Consider the following 22,047-nt stretch of genomic DNA (forward strand, 5'->3'; position numbering starts at 1 on the left):
CTCATACTGTTTTCTAATGTGGTGGTTTTAAACTTCCTGACCTGCCCTCAGAACGCATCTGTAGAGCCCCACCTCCTCCTCAGCTTGGCGAGGACCCTGTGTGTAGGAGCCAGTTGTTATTTACAAATGTAATTCAGCTGTTGTTGGATCTTTGAACACACAGAGTTGTTATGGGATTTTTTTTAATTGTCATTTTCATCTATCTAATTAAAATTAAATGGAAAAAATGGATAGCCTCCAAAATCTGAATTAATTTCATGAGAACTTCTTCAGGGGAAAAAATATGTATAAATATGATAATTGGTACTTTATTTGCCTTCAGCAGAATGAGGAGGTTTTTACCTGAGTGAGGAGAAAATATAGTCATTTTTAATGAGAAAAATAAGGCTTGTCTGATGCTGCTGATACTTCTTGTGGCTACAAATCAGAATTAATTACATGGACGAGAACTGATAAATAACTCTGAATCTAACTTTAACATGGCGCACTAGGAATGTGTTGTCAGAACTCCTACCGTGCTGGCTTCCCTTATGCTGGGCTCTGGCCTTTTCCTTCCTGTAGCTCATCACTGATATTTACACATGCCTCAAAAAGAAGACCATTACCCCCCACCCCCAATCAAAACCTTTATCATGCTTAGAAACAGGCAATTTACTTGCTTACTGTACTCTGTATGTGTGACAAGCACACAACAGAAAATAACCAAACAGAAAAGGTGGATGCTTTGTTTTGTTTATTTTGTTTTGTTTTGTATTTTTCACTTACTGAGTCAGCCAGTATTTCCCCCTATAGACTCATCAAGTGCCTGATGGACAGGTTTATTAAAACTTGGATGGTCACTTTATTTGGAATGACATACTCTATGTTCTACATAATGAGGTCGGTGAAGCATCCAGAAAGAAATGTATAATTTGGAAGCATGAGTCTGTAAGCACAGCCCTGCCGTGGCCATTTAAGTAATGAAGCAGCTACTTTGTGGCTCCACATGCATGGTGAATGGCCTCCTTGGCGTGTTTTTGAAAACTTCAGTGTTGCTGGTAATCGCGTCCCAGCAACCTCCTTGGAGAGCCTTTGTATGCTGTTCTCAGAAGAAATATGCAGCTTTTACGCCTTAATGGTTTTGAGATTAGTCATTTGCTCCATTTTCTTTGGAAAGGAAGGTCACTGTGTGATTCTCTGCCTCCCCTTATTTGCTCTGAACATTCACGATACTCTAAGTTCATCAGCCATGCAGTGTACTGTCCGCTTTTAACATGCCTGGAAAGTCAAGGAAATGTTCCATCAAAGAGCATTTCTGTTCTCGGGGTCTGCTTAGTCTGCCAAGCTCTCTCAGAAGGGAAGTTCGCAGACAGACCAGTATTGCTGCTTTCTCATTTCAATCACCAGCTGCTCCGCATTGCCCACTCACTGGTCTCATTAGGGGAGGCCATGCTCCTTGGGCATCACCCCTTCAAGAAAGCTAGGGATGTTTTACAGCTCCTGTCTAAAGCAGATGCATGAAGGAAAGTTGAAATCAGACTTCTGAGTTCTGGACCAGTGCTGGGGACGTGGAACTCTGTAAACAAGATGTCCAGCTGTTCCATAGCTCTGCGGTGTCTTTCCTTCCCCTGAAAGTCAGGGTAACAGGGTTCCCTGAACGATCAAGGACACAGATGGCAATGAAAAGGTGCTGGTTTCTGCAGCCTGGAAGAGGCCTGGCCCTCCAGATTGTTTGGTTCCCTGCACTTCTCTTTGGGAAATGCCAAGCACAATTTGAGATAGCTGCTCCCTACAGTACCAGAAACTTCCTAGGACTAGCTAATATATTCTCAAAAACTATTTAAAGATTTACTCAGCTGAAAGAATGAATAGGTGGATTTTCTTTTTAGATTGCCCTGTTGACCAGCTCTGGTTGTGAAGGTGATCCGAGATCCTTCCAGGACAACTTGTACCTGTGACACCTGTGACACCTACTTCTCTTACTTTGTACTTAATTTCACATGGGATCTGGTCCCCTAACAAATTTGAAGTATCCGATACATTATTGTCCATTGTGATTACAGGATCAAAGATTTTTGGGGTGCGTTCATCTTGCTTGACTTGATGCCTGCCCATTGACTAGTAACTGCCTCAGCACTTTCAGGGACCGTTGCCGTAGTTTGTTATGACTTCTTCAGACTTCTGCACTTAGGCATTAAGGTTGACTTTGAGGCCGTACCCTGGCCCCATCCAACCGAGGCAGCTCTCATACAGCTTCATATAGTCAGCTCTCACACTCTTAGGCTTGCTATTCCGCCTTTAGACCTTGTGGGTAAGTTAGAACCTCAGAGACATTGGTTGAACTGATTTCTCAAGCTTCTCAACCTGTGTCCCAGAGACGACAGTTGAACTGGTACTAAAAATCCAGTTCTGCTACAATCAGGCCTGGAAAGGAACTCGGGAGTGGCTTATGTTTTGTTTTCTAGTTCATTCTTACATGCTAGGTTAGTTGAGGTAGAAGTGAGTGGCTGCTATAACAAGTAGACCCAGGCATTTCCAATATCACAGAAGTGTTGATCAGCTATCATTACATTTTCATCACTACAGGAAGTCAGTGAACATGGACAAGGTCTCCTGTCCAACACATAAAGCGGCACCATGTCAGCATTCAAGTATAGCACAAAATAAGTCGAACACCATGAGGGAAGGGGATTTTAAAAGGCAGAATTCAGGTACAGCCCAGGCTAGCAAAAGAATAGGAATTATGGGTTAGCATAGTTCAAAACATAAAATATGTAGATAATATGTGCCAACCCTATTGATTTCATTTAACTTCTTACTCTGTCTCTTTTAAGATTTTTATTTTGTGTATTGGTGTTTAGCCTGCACATATGTCTAGGGACCACATGTGTACCTCTTGCCTAAGGACATCAGAAAAGGGCATCAAATCCCCTGGAACTGGAGTAATCAATAGTTCTAAGGTGCCATGTGAATGCTGGGAAATGAATCTGGGTCCTCAGAAAAGCAGACAATGCTCTTAACCACTAAGCCATCTCTCCAGATCCCAACTCTAACAGCATGGTCTTATCTTGTGCTATTATCTGGATATAGTTTGTACCTCCAAAGGTTATGTAGCAGGAGCTTGGTCCTTGGTCTTGCAATGATTGTGGGGTGGCTGAACTTTAAAGAAGTGGAACCTAGGGCTAGAGAGATGGCTTAGAGCAGCGGTTCTCAACCTGTGGGTAGTATCCTCTTTGGGGGGGGTCAAATAACCCTTTCATGTGGATCACATACCAGATATCCTGCATATCAGATATTTACAGTTCATAACAGTAGCAAAATTATAGTTATGAAGTAGCAACAAAAATAATTTTATGCTTGGGAGTCACCTCGACATGAAGAACTGTATTAAAGGGCCACAGTGTTAGGAAGGTTGAGAATCACTGCCTTAGAGGATTAAGGTGCCTGCCACCAAGCCTGATGATTCAAGTTCAATCCCCAGGATTCTCATAGATGAAAGAGAGAACCAACTCCTGCAAGTTGTCTTCTGACCTCTATAAACATGTCATGGCCGTGTGTGTGTGTGTGTGTGTGTGTGTGTGTGTGTGTGTACTGTGGGGGTCAGAGGATAATGTCGCAGAAGTTTGTTTCTCCTTCCATCTTGTTTGAGACCTTTCTTGTTATGTTTTTGCTGTGCTACACCAAGGCTAGCTGGCTTCAGAGCTTCTGGCCAAGTCTCCTTCCTGTCTCCCATTCTGCCAGAGAAGTGATGGGACTATAGATGCACTACTGCACCGAGGTTTTTATGTGGTTCTGAGATCAGTTCATCAAGACTGCTTAGCAAGCACTTTTACCCTCTGAGCCGCGTCCCCACTCTGAGTGCAAGGATCTCTGTTTTGTGTTTAAGAAGCGTTTGCCCTGTGGAAGATCTAAAGTTTGCTGTCTCCACATGCAACCTCTCCTCTTAGAAAAGCTCCACCATGATGCTGTCTGTCATGATGCCATGCAGTCAGGGAGGCCCTTATCTTCATTAGTGCCTTGCTGTTGGAGTTTTAGCTTCTAGACTATGAGCTTAATAAGCTTCCTCACAAGCTACCCAACCTCAAGTACAGTGTTATAGCAATGGAAAACTGACTAATTACTTTCAGGCCTCACAAACCACCAGCTAAGGTGGCTCAGGGAATATGAATACTCAAAGTTCAGATATTCAAAAGAGCTCAGGGAAGTCCAAAAGGATGCTCGTCCTCACCATTTATCCTAATGTGTGGGGCACCTCGGGTATGTTCAACCTGCTACCCAGGCCACATGAGTCCCAGAAAGCTCTGAATACTGCCTGACACATTGTAGGTGACTTCATATCATATTGGACACCCAGTGAATTTTGTGCCTCTAAGAACAGAGGTGAGATTTTTCTTATTGGGGGGGGGGGGTGTTTTACTTTGTGATCTTCATGGAGCTCTTTGGAGTCTGGGGCACCAGATTGGAGAGGTGAGCCTGGATGTACTTTCTGAGCTCTTCCCTTCCCTTCCCCCATGTCCTGAGTCTGCGTCTTCACGATGCCAGCCACGTTCCCATGGAAATCACTTACCAGTGGCACACTGTTCCAGAAACCCGGCGATGATTAGCTGCAGCCTGGTTGGGGCTCCTGCTTTTGTAAAACCTGTACTCCGTCCTTTGCAAGGGTCATAGTTTTAACAGACAAGCCTTTCTATTTTAACAATTCGGTAATCAGGCTTTCATTTATTTAGCCTCCTGATCCATTTTTCACTGTCTCCCCCTTATCCACCTACGCCCACTCTTCCCACTGTGTGCAGCTGAGTTTGTCCAGTACCAAATCATCCTTTATTCTCAACCTGAGAATGAAATTGAATAAGATGTCAAACCCAACCAACAAAGGACCCCTCCTACCGGTGGAGCTTGAGATTTCAAGCTTACACATACCCATCTTTCCAGGCACTGCAGAAATGTAAAAGAAAAGCATTCTTAGGTGGGCTTGGAAGCCACTTCCCTTTCTATAGAGAAGTTGCATGGGCACTGCTGAGAAAGCAGTCAAATGGTGGTTGAGGTTTGCAAGGTCAGTGGGAGACCAGTGCTAGCTGCACACCCACAGCTCGGCTCCTTTGAGCATCCAAAGCAACAGCCTGCTGTTTTCCCAAGAGGCTCCAATCAAGACGGGAATGCGCTGGGCCATTTGTCACTGCCCCAGGTGTAACATATGCATGCCAATCAATACCTACAGCCTGCGGGCCCACTTATGCCCACCCATACCTCATCTCAACCCCTGAACGTCCTCCTCCCTAAGATCAGGGCGCCACGTGCCCTCTTCCCTCCTCCTCTGCATGAGTAGGTGATTGGATCTATTCATCTGGGGCTGGAACCAACTCAGCCATCTCCACTTGATCAGGTACATTCATGCTCTGTGTGATCCCTCCCACCCCAGTTTTAATCCAAAGAATAGTCTTTTGACATCTAGTGGGATTCTCTGCCAGCGTGACAGCCCTTGGCTCTCAAAGGTATTCAGTGGTATAGAGCAGGCATGCTGATTTTTTTTCTTCCAGGAGTGCTAGATTGGAATAGTTCTTCAGCTGACTCCTAAGTTCAGTGACAGTTTAGAGGATCCAGGGTGCATGGTTCTATATTCATTGTACATGAGAAGAAGTCAAGGCTTGCTTGAAAGAGAGGCAAGGTAGAGGTACCTTATTGAACACAGTGCCCAGAACCCTTTGCTTGTGAGGTGAGAAGTGAAATGGAATATATCATTCAGAAGCTAAATCATAGATGAAAATATGTCCAAGAGAAACTGTGTCTAGAATATTTTAAAGGCATTTTGTTGTAGAGGTAAGGGCACTCACTACTTCCTTTGAGGAGAGCTTACTCTGTTACTAGTGACTGACCATGCCTGAAGTGGGTAACCTAACTAGGGATAGCCCTGGCTCCCACTGGCCCCTGTGCACCACTCTCTGCCTCCCCCCCTTCCAGTTCATCAAGGAGAGAGAGAGAGAGAGAGAGAGAGAGAGAGAGAGAGAGAGAGAGCTCCACTCTCTGGACTGGAGTTATGCAAAAGCCAAAAATAGACTCTCGGAGTGCACCCAGACATAATGATTCTGTGCAGCAGAAGGTCACTGTGTCTGCTTTTCCTGCCAACACACCCCTGGCTCTTCATCTATGGCTGCTTTGTGAAGCAAGCGAGCTGTGCCAGGAAGCTGCACTTTGTGGCTGTGAGGCACTATGAGAATTTAGAATCACTTCAATGAGGTTTTGTCAGGGTAGGCTAGAGGAGGGGTTATACACAGTTTGAGAGGAGGACCATCTTTTAGCATCCCTTTGTTTATTGGCCTGAACGCTACAGTAACTCCATTTAAAGGGGGGGGGGGAGTCTCTCTGGTTCAGCTACAAGCAATCTCCACACGGCAAATTCTGCCCAAAAAACAAAAAGGTATCTGCCCCATAAGAATTCTGTGTTTCTGAGTAGTGGGATCGTGAACGAGTTTCTCCATGCTTTCTAGAACATACAATATATATAATAGAAAGTAAAGCAACAAAATCTAGTTTTACATGTGTATGCATGTTAACATGTATGTGTGCATGTACGAAATATACACATATGTTTGTCACACAGGTCCAAAGTTGATGCCTCAGCCTCTCACCACTTTGTTTATTGAGACAGGGTCTCCCTCTGAGCCTGGAGCTCACTGATTCCTGTCAACCTAACTAGCCAGCTTTCTCCAGTGATCCCCTGATTCCGTCTTCTGAGTGCTGGATCACAGGCAGCCACCATAGCTGCCAGGCTTGCATGTGGGTTCTGCGGGCCTCTGGTCTTCATTCTTCTACAGCAAGCACTTTATCCAGAGAGCTATCTCCTCAGACCCCAACAAAGCCTATTTTTGGAAAATAAAACTATGCTCTATACTATCCATCTGTTTCTTTGGATTTTTGATATTTGGTACTGTAAAATGACTTGAATGGACAGCCACTGTCAATGTTCCTGCATCACCCCCTGACCAAGAATTGGTATCCACAGCCATTTTTCCATTATGGATTCCAGAGGGCTGCTGGACAGAACGCACGCGCATGCTCGCGCGCGCGCGCGCGCACACACACACACACACATGCACGCAAGTATGCACCCAGGGAGGCTTCTGGTAACAAGAAAAAAGGCAGTCAGTCATGCACCTCAGTAGCAAGGATAGATCAGGGCCATTTGTTTCAAACAATGAGACCTGAGCCTGTCAGGAGGGAAACTGTCCACTCAAGTCCACCTGAAAACACCATGTTCTTGCCCTGATGCACAGGAAGATCCTGTCTTCCAGACCTGTAGAGATCAAGTAAAACATAAAAAGTAGAGACAAATGTCTAGAAACCACCCCTGGAGGGATCCCAAGTATCTTTTTCTGAGTTAGAGGGGGAAAGACAAGGTTTACATTGCCTGGGTTTGAGCTTTGATGACCCTGACTGCTTGCGTGACAAGAGTTCCATCTGTCAACCAATCCCACGTACTGAGCTCGAACCATGTGGAGCATGAGGTGACAGAAAGGGCACAGTGGGTGGTGGCGCTGTGTCACATCACCTCTGGGTGTAATGAATCCTGCAAGTTTCCTCATGACTCACACACGCATCTTTGTTCCGTAGCACACAAACGAAAGTCAATGCTAATGTATTTATTATAATACCCATTTGAAAAACAAAGCAGTTCATCAAACTAATCATTGCCTGAGCAACTGTTTGAACCTGGCTCAGGTGGGTTAGTTTTTCACAGGAAGTTAGTCTGTGGTTTTTGAGGTAGATGGTTACATTACAGGACGTATATGTGGCAGATTGAATGATGCCCCAGAGTGTGCAATTTTGCCAGATTCTTTGCTTTCCCTTCCTTTTTTTTTCCTCCCTGTTTTTAATCTTAGCATCTCTGAATAAAACTGCATAAAGAATAAATTGCTTACAAGAAAAACTAGTTGCGAGCAGTTTTAATAATGATTCTAGTAACTTTTAGTGAGTGTCAACAAAGACTTATTGCATCGCTGGTGCAGAGTGGGAGAATCGCTTATCTTCTCTTCAGGTCTGAGCTTCGGAGCCATCATTCTGTCCCCCCATGGAAAGCAGGGCTCTGAAATGTGTGTGTATGTGTGTATGTGTTTGTGTGTGTGCACATGCTTGTTGTCTTTTTTATAAGCAGGTGTTCATCACTCTCGTGGCCTGTGTACGTATGAGTGAGTGTGTGTGCAAATGTATGCAAGTATGCTTGTGTTAAATAGTAACAAGATAATAATGCCGCATCTAAGCTACCCTAGTATTTATATTAAATAATGACATGCTGATGTTGGTGGCCCATAATTCTCCATTTTCCATTAACCATCCAGCCAAGTAAACTGTTTTCTGATCTCTCTTAGATGGAAATCCTCTATGAATGTGGAAGCCATTAGCAGAGTAATTGCTGTCTGTTGCCATGACAACCAGCCGCTGCAGTCACCTGCCCGAAGTCTTGCCAGACTGCACCAGCTCAGCTGCGCCTGTGGTGAAGACTGTGGAGGATTGTGGCAGCCTGGTGAATGGGCAGCCACAGTATGTCATGCAAGTCTCAGCCAAGGACGGGCAGTTGCTGTCAACCGTAGTGCGGACTCTTGCCACCCAGAGGTAGTGCCACCGTTAAAATACACGGGTCTGCAATTGATCCAAAGAGCTGCTTGTCAAGTGGAGAATGTTAAAGGGAGGATAATTGGTGTTCAGGTCTTTGTGTCCGGGAAGAAAGGTACTGGGAAAAAGAAAAAATAAAAAGGCTATCTATGTTCTGTGGCTGTTTCCACAGCAGCAGGATCATAAAGCTAAAATTCATGTGGCCACATTCCTCCTAAAGCCACTGTAGAGAGCTAGGCAGGGAAAAGCTGCCACGAGATATGGGGCTGCTTGCTGTACATTTGTTATTTTGACACTGCTGTGGCTGGTTTTGTCCTCTTGTCCCCAGCATCTAACAAAGCTAGCCCTTTGTTAGGACAGAAGGTAGAAGTCACCTGATTTCAGGTGGCAGAGCCAAAGTGATTGGATTTGTGAAATTGAAATAAGGTCTCCAGTAGCCCAGGCTAGCCTCATACTCACTGTGTAGCTAAGGATGGCCCTGAAGGCCTGGTCCTGCCTCCACCTCTTGCATACTCGGATTAGAGGCATGTGCCACCATGCCTGGCTTTGTGGAAAAAACTTTTGAAGGAATGTTCCCAGTGTGTATTCCACTTAGCACTACCCAGTGGATATGCCGTCCAGGCTGTTCTCTGGGGGCGTATCCTTTCTCCACGTAGGGGTCTGTCCTGTTATCCCTTTCACTCTACAGCCCCATCCCCGCCTCTCCCTCTCCAGGCACAGTCCAGCCTGTAAACTGCTGTCACAGCTGGTTTCCCTGTCTCTAAACAGCCTGGAGACCCCTTATTCAGGCCAGTTCCTTGTCCCTAAGGTTTCCTCTTATGCTGCTGTTGCCCATGGCAGATTGGGGGCTACAGACTCCTAGTGTACCATGTACATGGCTTCTCCAGTTCCCTAGCACCCATACCAGGCAGCTCACAGGCTCCTATAATTCCAGTTGGGGTGGGGGGCGCTAATACCTTTGGCCTTTCTAGGCAAGTGTACTCATGTGCATACACACACACATGCACGCACGCACGCACACATACACTATTAAAAATAACAAAGTCAATCTTTAAAATATGTGTGGCTGTCACAGAAGACAGAAAGAAAAATATGTAGTGTATGTTTCCCGCTTCTTGGAGAGTTTCCAGCAATTGGCTAGTGCTCAGAACATAAAGAGGTGGTAAATGTCACTGGCCCCCTATGAACCAAGGATGGATGGCAGTATGTGCACCAGCCATCCTAGCAGGCACCACTCACTTTGCTTGATCAAGAAGAGCAGGCTGGTTGATGTAACTTGAAAACTGTGTCTGTCAGTGTAACTGAGAACTCTGTCTGTCTGTCTATATGTGTGTGTGTGTGGGGGGGTGTCTCTCTTTCAACTACTTCTGGGCCACACATCAGTATACACCAAAACACTACAGTTTTTCCCTGATAAGATTCAAAACAAACAAAGGAGGCCAAGAGACAAAAGCCAGCTGTCAGCTTCTCACCGTCCTCTCCCCAGAGCCTGGACTGGTTTCCTGGACGAGTGAAAGGGTGATCCTGCCCGCTTCTAACTCTTGTTCATTCTCAGGATCATTTCCAGAAAGGCCTTTGGCGATCAGTAGTGTTTCCATGGCTGTTTCCATTTGGTTCAGAGATAGCATTAAAAAGTAATGGGGCATGGACCTAGGTTAACATCCTCTCTGGCGGACTTGGGAGAAAGAAAGCAAAAGTGTGAAAGGAACCTGGGTTGTCACACACCATGACAACATTCTTTTAAAATGCCAGTCATGGAGGCAGATGGCCCCTCTCATTGAAAACTGAAGTCATCTTAATTTGATATTTCCATTAGGCTTGCATGGTGAGGTCTGCGTCACTTGATTTTCCACAGCCTGGGTCGTTCTAGGTCCTTCAGATCTAAGCCTCAGCTCCAGACCAACTTTTCTCACTTTTGAGCCCATTTTAGAGATCAGGAGACTAAATTATGGCAAGAAGAAGTTACTTGTTCACAGCTGTCTGACAAGTAAGCTCCGAGCTTGTGTTTGAGCCTAGGCAGCCAGATTGCAGAGCTGGGAACCCTTGACAGTGCCATGCCCTCTTCAAGAAATAGGAGGGACTGGCTTTTCCCTTGAATGCAGAACTCTAGAGGCCACCAGAGTAGGACATATCCACCACTCCCTTGCAGTGTAGTGTCTCCAGCGTCCTAGGGATGTCTCCACGAGCTCAGAGGGCCCTGTTGAGTCTCCAGTATCCTAGGGAGTGTCTCCTGAGCTCAGAAGGCCCTTTGGGTCTCCAGCGTCCTAGGGAGTGTCTCCACGAGCTCAGAGGGCCCTTTGGGTCTCCAGCATCTTAGGGATGTCTCCACGAGCTCAGAGGGCCCTTTGGGTCTCCAGCATCTTAGGGAGTGTCTCCTGAGCTCAGAGGGCCCTTTGGGTCTCCAGCATCTTAGGGAGTGTCTCCTGAGCTCAGAGGGCCCTTTAGGTCTCCAGCATCCTAGGGAGTGTCTCCACAAGCTCAGAGGGCCATCCACACCTCCCGTCTGTGCCCAGCTCAGTATGCTGCTTCAGAGTCAGGTGCCAGTTTACTTCCTGCTCTCACTCTCCTGCAGCATTGAAAAGAGAAATGAAGGTAACCTTGTGTATACCTTCATCTGACTCAAATGACGCTCTTTGTCTAAAAACTACAATTGATGTCATTTCAAAAGAATTTGTTCTTGGGGCTGGAGAGATGACTCAGCTGTTAAAAACACTCACTGCTCTTGCAGAGGACCAGATTCCGTTCCTGGCAACCGCATGGTGGCTCAGAATCATCCATAACTCCAGTTCCATGGATCCAATGCCCCTTTCTTGCTTCTGTGAGCACCAGGCATGTGTGTGGTGTACATACTACCTGCCAGCAAAACACTCACACATATAAAATTAAACCTAAAAAGCTTTTTTTTGGGGGGGAGGGGTATTTCAAGACAGGTTTATCTGTGTAACAGCTCTGGCTATCCTAGAACTTGCTTTCTAGACCTCACAGAGACCCGCCTGCCTCTGCCTCCCAAGTGCTGGGATTACAGGCGTGCACCACCACCACCTAGCTCTAAAAAGCTTTTTGAAAGAATTTGTTCTAAATAGTAATGAATGATTTTTGTAGATTTATTGTATTTTATATGTGTGAGTCTTTTGCCTGCCTGTATGTATGTGTATAAATACCACTTGTGTGACTGGTGCCTACAGAGGTCAAAAGAGGATGCTGAATCCCCTAGAACTGGAGCTGCAGATGGTTGCAAGCCACCATGTAGATTCTGGGAATTGAACTCATGTCTTCTGCAAGAACATGTGAATTTAACCATGGAACCGTCTCCCTAGCCCATAATTTTATTTTTTGATTGGCGGTTTGCCTGAGCTTTTTCTATGTTCAAGACAAAAATCTGGTGCTGGAAAATATAGGAAAGAAAGAAGTGGACTGGAAGATGCTCGGGGGATAATGCACTTGCCACACAAACATGCAGGCCAGAGTTGGGATCCCCAGCATCCACATCAAGGCTGAACAGATGTGACTGCTCACTTTTAATCCCTACACTTTTGAGGTGGAGACAGGGAACTCTCCAGAGCAAGCTGCCTGACTACACAGACTAGTTTATCTATTTGCTAGATCTGAGTTCAAGAGAGAGAGCCTTAATTTATAGATGGAGAGCAACATCCATGATGACACCCAGCATCAACTTCTGGCCCCTAGCATACACACATGGGAATGTGTGCCTATATATACATGTGCACACACACATGTAAATATACACACGCATGCACATGCAAAGAAACCATAAATTTTTAAAACATATAGGCATATTTAAACCTATCAGCTCACAGAGATACCAAGTTTTTCATCACTCTGAAGATGCAAGAGGACCAAATTTTCCAAAACATGTCCCATAAAACAATTATAAATCCTAACATTCCTGTCCAAACCACATTACTAGGTAACCATGTTGAAGGTAATGTTTATACCTAAAAGTATTCCAACAGATAAAGGAAAAGAATGATAGAAATGAACATATCATCATTTGTCTATTCAACAAATTAACAGGTCAAGTCATTAAGGCTCACTGGCTTCACACATGAAAAAATATGAGTCCGCAGTGTTCAGAGGAAATATATTCAGGCACACATATACCTTTAAGGAGGGGAGCTTAGCGCAGCTTGTATTCTGAGCAGCTGCCCCTGGGGAGGGCCCAATGATGCAGATCAAGGGCCCTCCACAGGGCGGTGGGTTGTCACTCAGTGACCAGCAGGTACCCCTCCTTCTCTTGCAGCCCCTTCAATGACCGGCCAATGTGCAGGATCTGCCATGAGGGCAGCAGCCAAGAGGATTTGCTCTCTCCATGTGAATGTACGGGGACCTTGGGGACAATCCATCGGAGCTGCCTGGAGCACTGGCTGTCATCCTCCAATACCAGCTACTGTGAGCTCTGCCACTTCAGGTTTGCAGTCGAGCGCAAGCCCAGGCCGTTGGTGGAGGTCAGTAAGTGGAGCACGTCCTGAAAACTTAGCTGTAATGAGCAAATGATGTCTGCTTTTATGTCCAGTCACAAATCCTGTAGAGCTTCACCGGAGCACAGCAATAGCTCTGAGAGAGAGAGAGAGACAGAGACAGAGAGAGAGAGACAGAGAGAGAGAGACAGAGAGAGAGAGACAGAGAGAGAGACAGAGAGAGACAGAGAGAAAGGCCAAGAGGGACAGCTTACCATCTCACTCAGGAGCCAGCAGTAGTTAAACCTTGTGTAACTTCCACAAGGTTTCGTGGAAACAAGAAAGAATTCAGTGTAAGGAGGAAGGGGAAGCTGAGGACAGGATCTCCATTTGTTAACGCCTTTGATATGAATATACGTGTCAAACCCGTTTCCGCACACCATCTCCCCAACTTGAAGCAACACATAAAGGGGTATTAGGGTTGTATACCCGAGAAGTCTCCTTGAGAAAGGATAACTGGGTAGCACAGTGGATTAGACCCAGACTTCCTGAGTTCTGTCACCCGGGTAACTCATCTCACCCCTTGGAACCACTGTAAGGATTAAACAATCACTGAGTATAGAACACTTAGAATCAGAAAACATGAAAATATTTGAGTGAGCAAAGGTCTTTCCGATGCTTTTCAGTGAACTGCCTTAAGCTGGGACTTCCTTTCGTAAGAGGTGATGCTGTTGATTCACTGAAGTAGCAGGATGTTTTCCTTTCTGTTTTCAGACGCACAGGATTTTCCTTGAGACCTAGGGACTGGGCTGGTCTTAGAATCATTAGAGGAGAGGGATTATTCAGGTGTTTCTGCCCTCTCTCCTACCTCTAAATCCTGCTAGTCAATTAAAGACCCAGTCATTGGCAACAGTAAATATTTTAATGCATTATGAGGTAGAGTGCTTGTAGTACAGATATACTGAGAATTGTATGTCTGTGTCAAGGCATCCCAGGGAAACCACAACCATAACTCAAGCCTGAAATCGAGGGGCTCTTCCTGGAGACTGTACAGCAGAGGCTGACGTCGAGACACTGAAAGCTCTGTGTACGTCCTCGCGGTTTTGACCTTGAAACTTTAATCAGGACTTAAACTGGAGCTAGCCTGGTGTGTGACCTAACTCCCAAGTGGTGCAACAGTTATTGGCTTGCCCCAGCAGACTCTGCTTCTGTGAAGGCTGCACCAAGCGACCTCTTTTGTAGCCATTTTGCCACTTGACAGCCACTTTCAGAAATTCATATTCAGAGATTGCCTGTCAGGATCTGGCCCTGTACCAGGTTCTCAGGACCCTAACATGCCAGAGTCCCTCTGAGAGACAGAGGCAATGAAATAATAAATAGAGAACACAAAGATTTCCCAAGTCGAATAGCAAAAGGGAAAAGAAATCTATTTCTCCTTTCCAGAAACATTTGGAATCTCCCCAATTTGCCATTGCAGTCTCTCCAGGGGAGCTGGCTTCCCCTTGGTGAGGAAATCAGGCTTTTAAATGGATCCTTCCCAATGGTCTTCGTTATGGAGATCTTCAGACTGGCCAAAATCCAAGAGAGGGCTGCTGGTGTGTGCTCACATGCTCACAATGTAGTTTCTTAATAACGCACCATGACCCTCTGCCATCTCAGAGAGCGTATCACGTGCAAAGACTCTTCAAAGTTGCCAGTGTCAGGTCCCAGGCTGACCGTCGGGATGGTCGCCAACTGCCATTAAACAAGGCCACAAGGCAGATGACCTTGAGAATGTGTGAGGTGCTCTACAAGATTTAGGGCCTCGCCTACAAAACCTTCACCCAGGCCGGCAGCAGTGGTGAAATTTTCATCGCCCAGATGGACTGTGAGTTTTCAGAGTTAACGATGATTGAACAAGTTGAAAGTGAAAGGCAAACCCTCGCAGACGGGGGAGGCTGGCCGTTTGATCATCCCATGGAGAAGTGAACTTGTTGTTTAACCACAAGCAATAAAAGGTGGTCTTTGGTTTCTCAGCTGGAGAACAAATGAGAACCAGGTGCAGGCAGACTTTTAAACAAGTGACATTGCTGATTGACTTTTCCCAGTCTTACCAAAGGGCAGCATATTCGTGGAGGCCAATGCGTCTCAATAACTCATCTAGAGACGAGCATGCATCTTGTTGGTATGCCAGCCAAAGCTGCCTATTTGGGTTAAGGATTAGGAGTATTGTCGCATTAGTTCTCATTTTTATTCTCTTAATTGTTTTAATCATTACTTTGTTTACCACTCGGATCTGCCTTCTCATTAAAGCGAGAAAATTCTATAGCATTTAATTTTAAAATCAATGTGACAATGCAGCTCTTGTTGCTGGAGGAAGCAGTTTTAGAAGTCATTTGTAAATTTTATTTGTCAGCAACGAGATGCTAACACCAGCTGCAATAACTTCAGCATCTCAGATTTGCACTTTTGGGAAGCCCCTTCAGCCCTGCATTCATCAGAGCCCTTTACTGCCCTTTCCTCCCTGTCCCTGCGGCATCCTCTTTCACCTCCTCTTCTGAACTTTGCACCAGCTCTTACTCATTCATTGGAGGTCCAGAGCCCAGGACTGTTGTATATACACAGGCTGTGATGTGAAATGTTTTCCCCTCAGAGGGCGAGTTTCTGCTCATAATGGCCAAACCCATAGCTGGTTTTTATTAGAACCTCCAGCCTGGGCACCCCCTCCCTCTTAGCCACTGACCATCTGTGTGGCCATCTGTGTGTCTGCTCAGTTCCTCTGCTTCACTGTGGAAGAGGGTAGATGAGGGGCTTTCCATGGCATCTTTTGGTCTCTATAAAGCTAAATGTCTTTATTATTTAAAAAAAAAAAAATACGTTCTTGGATTAAATAATGTTCAATGGGAGAGCACTTGCTTAGCATGCAGGAGGCTCTGGGTTCCCAACCCAACGAACAAACCGCGCTTTCCATGAGCATGCTTAATCTCGCCTCTTGCCTAACTTGCCTACCTGTCCACATTGCGAATGTTATGTCCTGTGTATTTTCCTGCTGCAAAGCAAACCAGTAAAACAAGTTAGTTTCGGCCCATGAGAGTGACAAAGCAGTCATCTCCTTTAGTCAGATGTGGATGAATTTTTGCTGTGGTCCAGCAAAAGCAGTCTCATGAGTCTGTGTCCAGTCATGCATGGTTTGAAAGAAAGGAAAATGGTCAATCTATAGGAGACATAGAAAAGGGGGCAGTTCTGACACGTGCACCCCATACCTTCACAGCCAGCACGGCCCTCAGCAAGCTGTTGTGAGTTTGTTGACAATGAAAATGTGCCCAGAGGCAGTTTATAAGATGAATTACTCCCCACAATAATGGCCCGCTAGAATGTAGTGAATAAATACGCACTAACTGTAAGAGGACCCACTGGATGGCTCACCTGGGAGGTTGATAGTGCCCTTCCTGCTCCTCTAGTTTTCCTTGGTTCTCTTGATGAGGTCAATTCTGAAACTCTTTTTTTTTTTTAACAAAGAGTAAGATACAGTAAGCTGATCTCTCTCTCTCTCTCTCTCTCTCTCTCTCTCTCTCTCTCTCTCTCTCCCTCTCTCTCTCTCTCTCTCTCTCTCTCTCTCACACACACACACACACACACACACACACAGCCTGGACTCCAGCACACTGCTATGACAGTGATTCTGATTGACCACTTTGCCAGGGAAGCCCATATCAACGTGTATGTGCAAACAGATTGCTGGCAACATCAGTTCCTAAAGATCTAATATCTGCCACAGATTCTTAGGACATGTGTATATAACAGCCACCTTTGCCCAGAAAACTCAGATCAAAAGTTCGCCCAGAAGTTAGAGATCAGCTCAGCAATGTGGCGATGGAAAGGAAACAGCAAGGAATGGTGGGGGTGTGGTAAAAAAGACGGGTCTTCTTCAATCAGAGAGATGTGATTGTTCACAGAGGGCGTGGTTAGGTTTCCATGTTTCTGTTTCCTTTACACAGACCTGAAAACTGGTAAAAATTATACAAACAGTTTAAAAAGCTGTTCCCTGTGAGTCAAAGATTTAGCTAAATTGAAACTAAAGACTGTTTTCAAACATATCAGCTACCTACAGAATGAATATAAAACTAGGGAAATAGAGTTAAGGATATTTTTCATCAATTTTCTTATTTGTGACTTTATTTCTTTTAGGATACTGTAGGAATATGGTTTTAAAGTGTTCTCTGGATTCAGTCTAATCTTCAGCTACCCAGCAGGGAGAAACTACACAGAGAGAGAGAGAACTACACAGAGAAAGAGAGAGAACTACACAGAGAAAGATAGAGAACTACACACATAGCACGGAACTACACACACAGAGAACAACACACACAACAGAGAAAACTACACAGAGAGAGAACTACACACAGAGAGAGAACTACACACAGAGAGAGAACTACACACATAGCACAGAACTACACACACACAGAGAACAACACACACAACAGAGAAAACTACACAGAGACAGAACTGCACACAGAGAGAGAACTACACACATAGCACAGAACTACACACATACACACAGAGAGAGAACTACACACAGAGAGAGAAAGCCTCAATGGAGAAACTACTTTATGCATTGCCACTTGCTGTTTAATATATTCAGTTACTTCTGGGGCTGGAGGGATGGCTCAGCAGTCAACAGTGGTCCTCTTCCAAGACACCAGGCTCAATTCTCAGCACTCATATGGCAGATCACATCTGTCTATACCTCGAGTTTCTGGTTATAGAACACCTTCTTCTGGCCTCTGTGGGCACTACACACACAGTACACAGACATACATGAAGGCAAAATACTTATACACATAAAATAAAAATGAGTAAATCTTGCAAAAATATTAAATACTTGTGTATGTGTAGGATACTGTGTTAATTTTTTACATTATATGTGAATATATACATTTATTCATGTATGTCAGGCCTACAGGTAGAAACAATGTTGTACTCTTAGTGTGTTTTGTTTTCATTTTTAATATTCATCCAATTGAAAAGGGGAAAGTTTTGCTTTCATGTATCCATCAGCAAGCCCTGTGGTAATGGGTAATTGGGGGATGACGCCATAGTGGGTATAAACGGATTTGAGGAAATTCCCAGGTGAATTTTGTTGCTTTTGGAGCCCCAGCAAACTTGGTTGCCCCTCGCAGTCTGTGGGTGCAGCAGGAAGTGAGGCTTGTAGCCTACAGTCAGACCATGTGATACTCTTATTACGTTGATAACTTCGGTTTTCACTAAAGAGTCTGAATATCTTGAGGTGGGACCCGCACTTTCCAGTTCCCCGGCTTGCCTGTTGCTTATACCACTCAGCTCTTCCACCGGCTTGCATTGCCTGCCTCCTATTTACTGAAATGGGGTGGTTTCTTCTACCTTTCAGGCTTTTGTTTATACATGTCTTATTACCGCTATCTGCTATAGTGATTTTCTCCCTCTTGTCCCCAGTCAGGCTGGAGAGGCCAATCTATAACCACGAGGTGAATGGACCTCTGAAGAGTGTCCTTGCATGAACACTAATGAGAGTAGCAGTAGCTATGATCCCTTGCCCTTGTGATGACTGTTGCTAGCCACACGTCCCCTTGACCTTTGGCAAGGTCATTTAGCAGGCCTACCACCAGGCTGCCTGCCTCCGTGTGGCCTTGTGGCACCGTCCTGACTCTGCCAGCCATTCAGATGGCAGATCTGACAGCCAGAGGCCGCAGCAACCCCAGGTCCTACAGTTGATTGGCCTTATGATTTCCTCTTGGTTTGGGTGGCTAATTTGGCAGTTGTTTCATTACTTAACGCTTAGTTACAAAGAAGCTGTTTTAAGGTATCTATTAAATTCACAGCTTACTTCATTAAAAATCACTTCATTAAAAAAGCAAGCCAACCGAAGTGTTCACATGGCCATGCCAGATGGAAGTTAGTTAAGAGCTCGGCGCCTGTGCTCTCAGCCCTTTCGTTGCTAGTAAAGGATTAATTTGGGGGGAAATCCAATTCCCTGGATAAAATGAGTTACATGAGAGGATTCTTCTATTTTAAATTGTCCTGGCACTTGCATTGAACTTGGGTTGAGATACGCCTTGGAATCCACATGCTCATTAAGACCTGGTTCCTCCCCCTTCTTCATCCCATCTGAGAACTTCAGTGGGATAAGATGCAAAGACAAGGAGCACCAAGAATTCTTCCCTGTGGCGTTATTTTCCCTTCTCTGTGTTTCAAAAAGCAGAGAGGAGGCAAAGTATGGCATAGCAAACAGGTGTGCATCTGAGGCCCGGATATTATCAGCGTGCCTTCCCAGAACAGCCACTCAGTGGCAGAGAAATGTCTGTGCTCTTCACAAACTCATCCCTATGCCTTCCCACATGTGCAAGAAAATCCAGCCAGGTTTTCTTTAAACACATCCGGAAGGAGAGTAAGAGGAAGCCAACACAATGTGACTGGGCTGCCATGGCTGACTTCAATATAAGCACCTGTCCCTACAGCAAATGTTGGATGTTAAGGTGTTGAGTCTTTGGAAAGGCAGACGATTAAATGTTATCACACGAGAGTCAGGAAGGTGGAGGCAAAGGTATCCCTGAGCTGCTGGCAGGAGAGCTTTGTAAAGGGGAGTCTGAGAGAAGAACAGCAAAATGTCACTGAATGATTGCAACTGGTAGTCATCTTCTTCCTGAATCCTCTGAAATAAGAAGGCACAGTTAACTCTCAGGAATTACCTGTGCAAGGTAAAAGACACCTGGTAGAGCCTAGGGGAGACATAAATCGTAGGGGGCCTGTGCAGATTGCTGAGACAGAGTCACAGAGTGTGCACAGCGCTCCCGGCTGAGGGCTTCTGCCAGCCCCGTGTGCATTGGCAGCTTTAGTCAACTGGCATTTCATTCTGAAGAAATGCATAGCTTTACAGTATTTCACTAGGAAATGTTGAGAGTAGGGTAGGTGCTGCCTAACGAACAACTATCATTGGCAGTTGGCATTGCTAGAGTGGATATGGTAACTTCTCTTTGCCAAAGTGGAAGAGTGTTCCATCTGTGATGGGAGCTCAGTCTTCGGTCCCTGCTATGCCCTGGTGTGCCCTGCTGTGCCCTGCTGTGCTAAGAGCCTCACTTTCCAGAATGCACCTCGATCCACTAGTTAACTTTGAATCTACCTGTATTTTACCATAAAGGTGTTCACACCCCAGTTTTTCCCTTCCTGATGACCAGGCAAAGGGAAAATATTGTAAGATATCCTATTTCAATGTTTCCTGTATTCCTACAATAACAAAGGCTTTGTCCAACTTTGTAGATGAGCAAGCTGCAACTCAGGTAGTAAGAAACTCTCCCAAGATCTTAAATACTTGTAGCCTGGGGGCTGGTAAGGCAGAAGAACAGGCCAGGTCCCTTCTCACTAAAGCACACATGGTCTCTACATACCTAACATTTTACTCCAACTGAGACTGCTTGTAACAAAACACCATAAATAAGGTGACTTATAAACAATAGGCATTCACTTCCTACAGTTATGGAATCTGATCAGCCAGGATGATTGGGTTCTGGTGGGGACTCCCTTCTAATTGGCTTCTTGCTATATCTTCAAGTGACAGATGATCTCACTCTCAGTGGTCTCTTCTGTGAGGGCACTAATGCCACTTATGAGAGTTCCCATCCTCATGACCTGACCCCCTCCCAAAGGCTCCCTCTCTAATGTCAACAAACTGGCTGTTCACCTTCTTTCTTCCTTTGCTCATCAGCATATGCTTGGCACACACAGAACCCAAGGCTTCCTTACCAGTCCCCAGGCTTCCCTTCCACAGAACTAGATATACTTCAGAAAGAGAAGAATGAGATTGCCCAGCATGAGTGAGCCCCTAGGTTCATCCCTTAATATGGGGGATAGAGGCGGGGGGGAGAGCAGGGAGGGAAAGAAAGTGAAAATCATTGTTACTAAAGCCCTGGTTTCCTGTGATACTGTCTATTAACTCCAGAGCTGCTTGTCAAGAGGGAAGGATCTATAAATAGAGCACAGAAGCTTTTAGGGAAGTGGAACTAATTCAGTATGGCAATATCATGGCAATAGCATGCAAAACAGTCTATGCCCAGCCCATAGAATGTATGACACCAGCCAGGCAGTGGTGGCACACGCCTTTAATCCCCGTACTTGGGAGGCAAAGACAAGCAGATCTCCATGAGTTCGAGGCCATCCTGGTCTACAAAGTGAGTTCCAGGAAGGCTCCTGGAAAGAGAAATCCTCTCTCAAAACCAGTGCCCCCCCCCCTCAAAAAAAAAGCAGAAGAATGTATAACAACAAGAGTAAAACTCTAGGGTCAGCTCTGGCTTTGAGTAGCATTGTGACATGTCGGTGTTGGTTGGCTAACACCTGTGCTGTCCTGTTAGGGACGTTGATGGTGGCAGGTGTTCTATGACAGGAACAACTTAAGGCAAAGGGATCTATTCTTGGTTTGGGGTGTACAGTTCATCATGACAGAGAAGGCCTACTAGCAGGGTGAGTTCCTGTCCACGGCAGTGGGAGCATGAGGCTGCTTGCTCACATCAGAGTTAGCAAAGGCGTAGAAAGCACAGGCCCAAACTGGGGTCTGATCAAGACCTACAGGGCCTGTGTCCCCTACAGGTAATTCATTTCCTCCAGCTGGCCCCCACTTTCCAAAGGTTCCACAATTTCCCCCAACAGTGCTACTAGCTAGACACAAGTGTTCAAACACACAAAAATGTTTCAGTGGATACTGGGAGTGAGGACATTGATATGTGGGGATTCTGTACTTCCTATTCCATTTTTCTATGAACCAAAAACTGCTCTAAAATGCAATTAATTAAAAAATAATAACCCCTGGGCCATCAGCATGGCTTAGTAGGTAAAGGTATTTGCCACAAAAGCCCAATAACCTATAGACCCAAGAAAAGCTGGAAGGAGAGAACTGATTCTCCACACATGTGTTACAGCATACATGCCAACAGTCATCTATCATACATGTGCTTGTACACACACTAACAAACAATGATAATTTTTTAAATCTCAAAATGCACAAGAGTGAGTACTGGAATAACAGTGGTATTTTTCA

General features: G+C 45.3%; 1 protein-coding gene across 2 annotated transcripts in view; it reads left to right on the forward strand.

Moving 5' to 3' along the window:
- Positions 1-22,047, forward strand: part of Marchf3 (membrane associated ring-CH-type finger 3) — a 142,741-nt gene that overhangs the window by 97,215 nt on the left and 23,479 nt on the right. For both annotated transcript variants that reach the window (XM_057788729.1, XM_057788730.1), the window contains exons 2-3: positions 8,343-8,586; positions 12,848-13,052. In XM_057788729.1, coding sequence (XP_057644712.1) covers positions 8,399-8,586; positions 12,848-13,052 — 393 coding nt within the window. In that variant the 5' untranslated portion in view covers positions 8,343-8,398. The remainder of the gene's footprint in view (positions 1-8,342; positions 8,587-12,847; positions 13,053-22,047) is intronic.

This window comes from Chionomys nivalis, chromosome 14 (assembly GCF_950005125.1).
Source record: "Chionomys nivalis chromosome 14, mChiNiv1.1, whole genome shotgun sequence".
Taxonomy (NCBI): Eukaryota; Metazoa; Chordata; class Mammalia; order Rodentia; family Cricetidae; genus Chionomys; species Chionomys nivalis.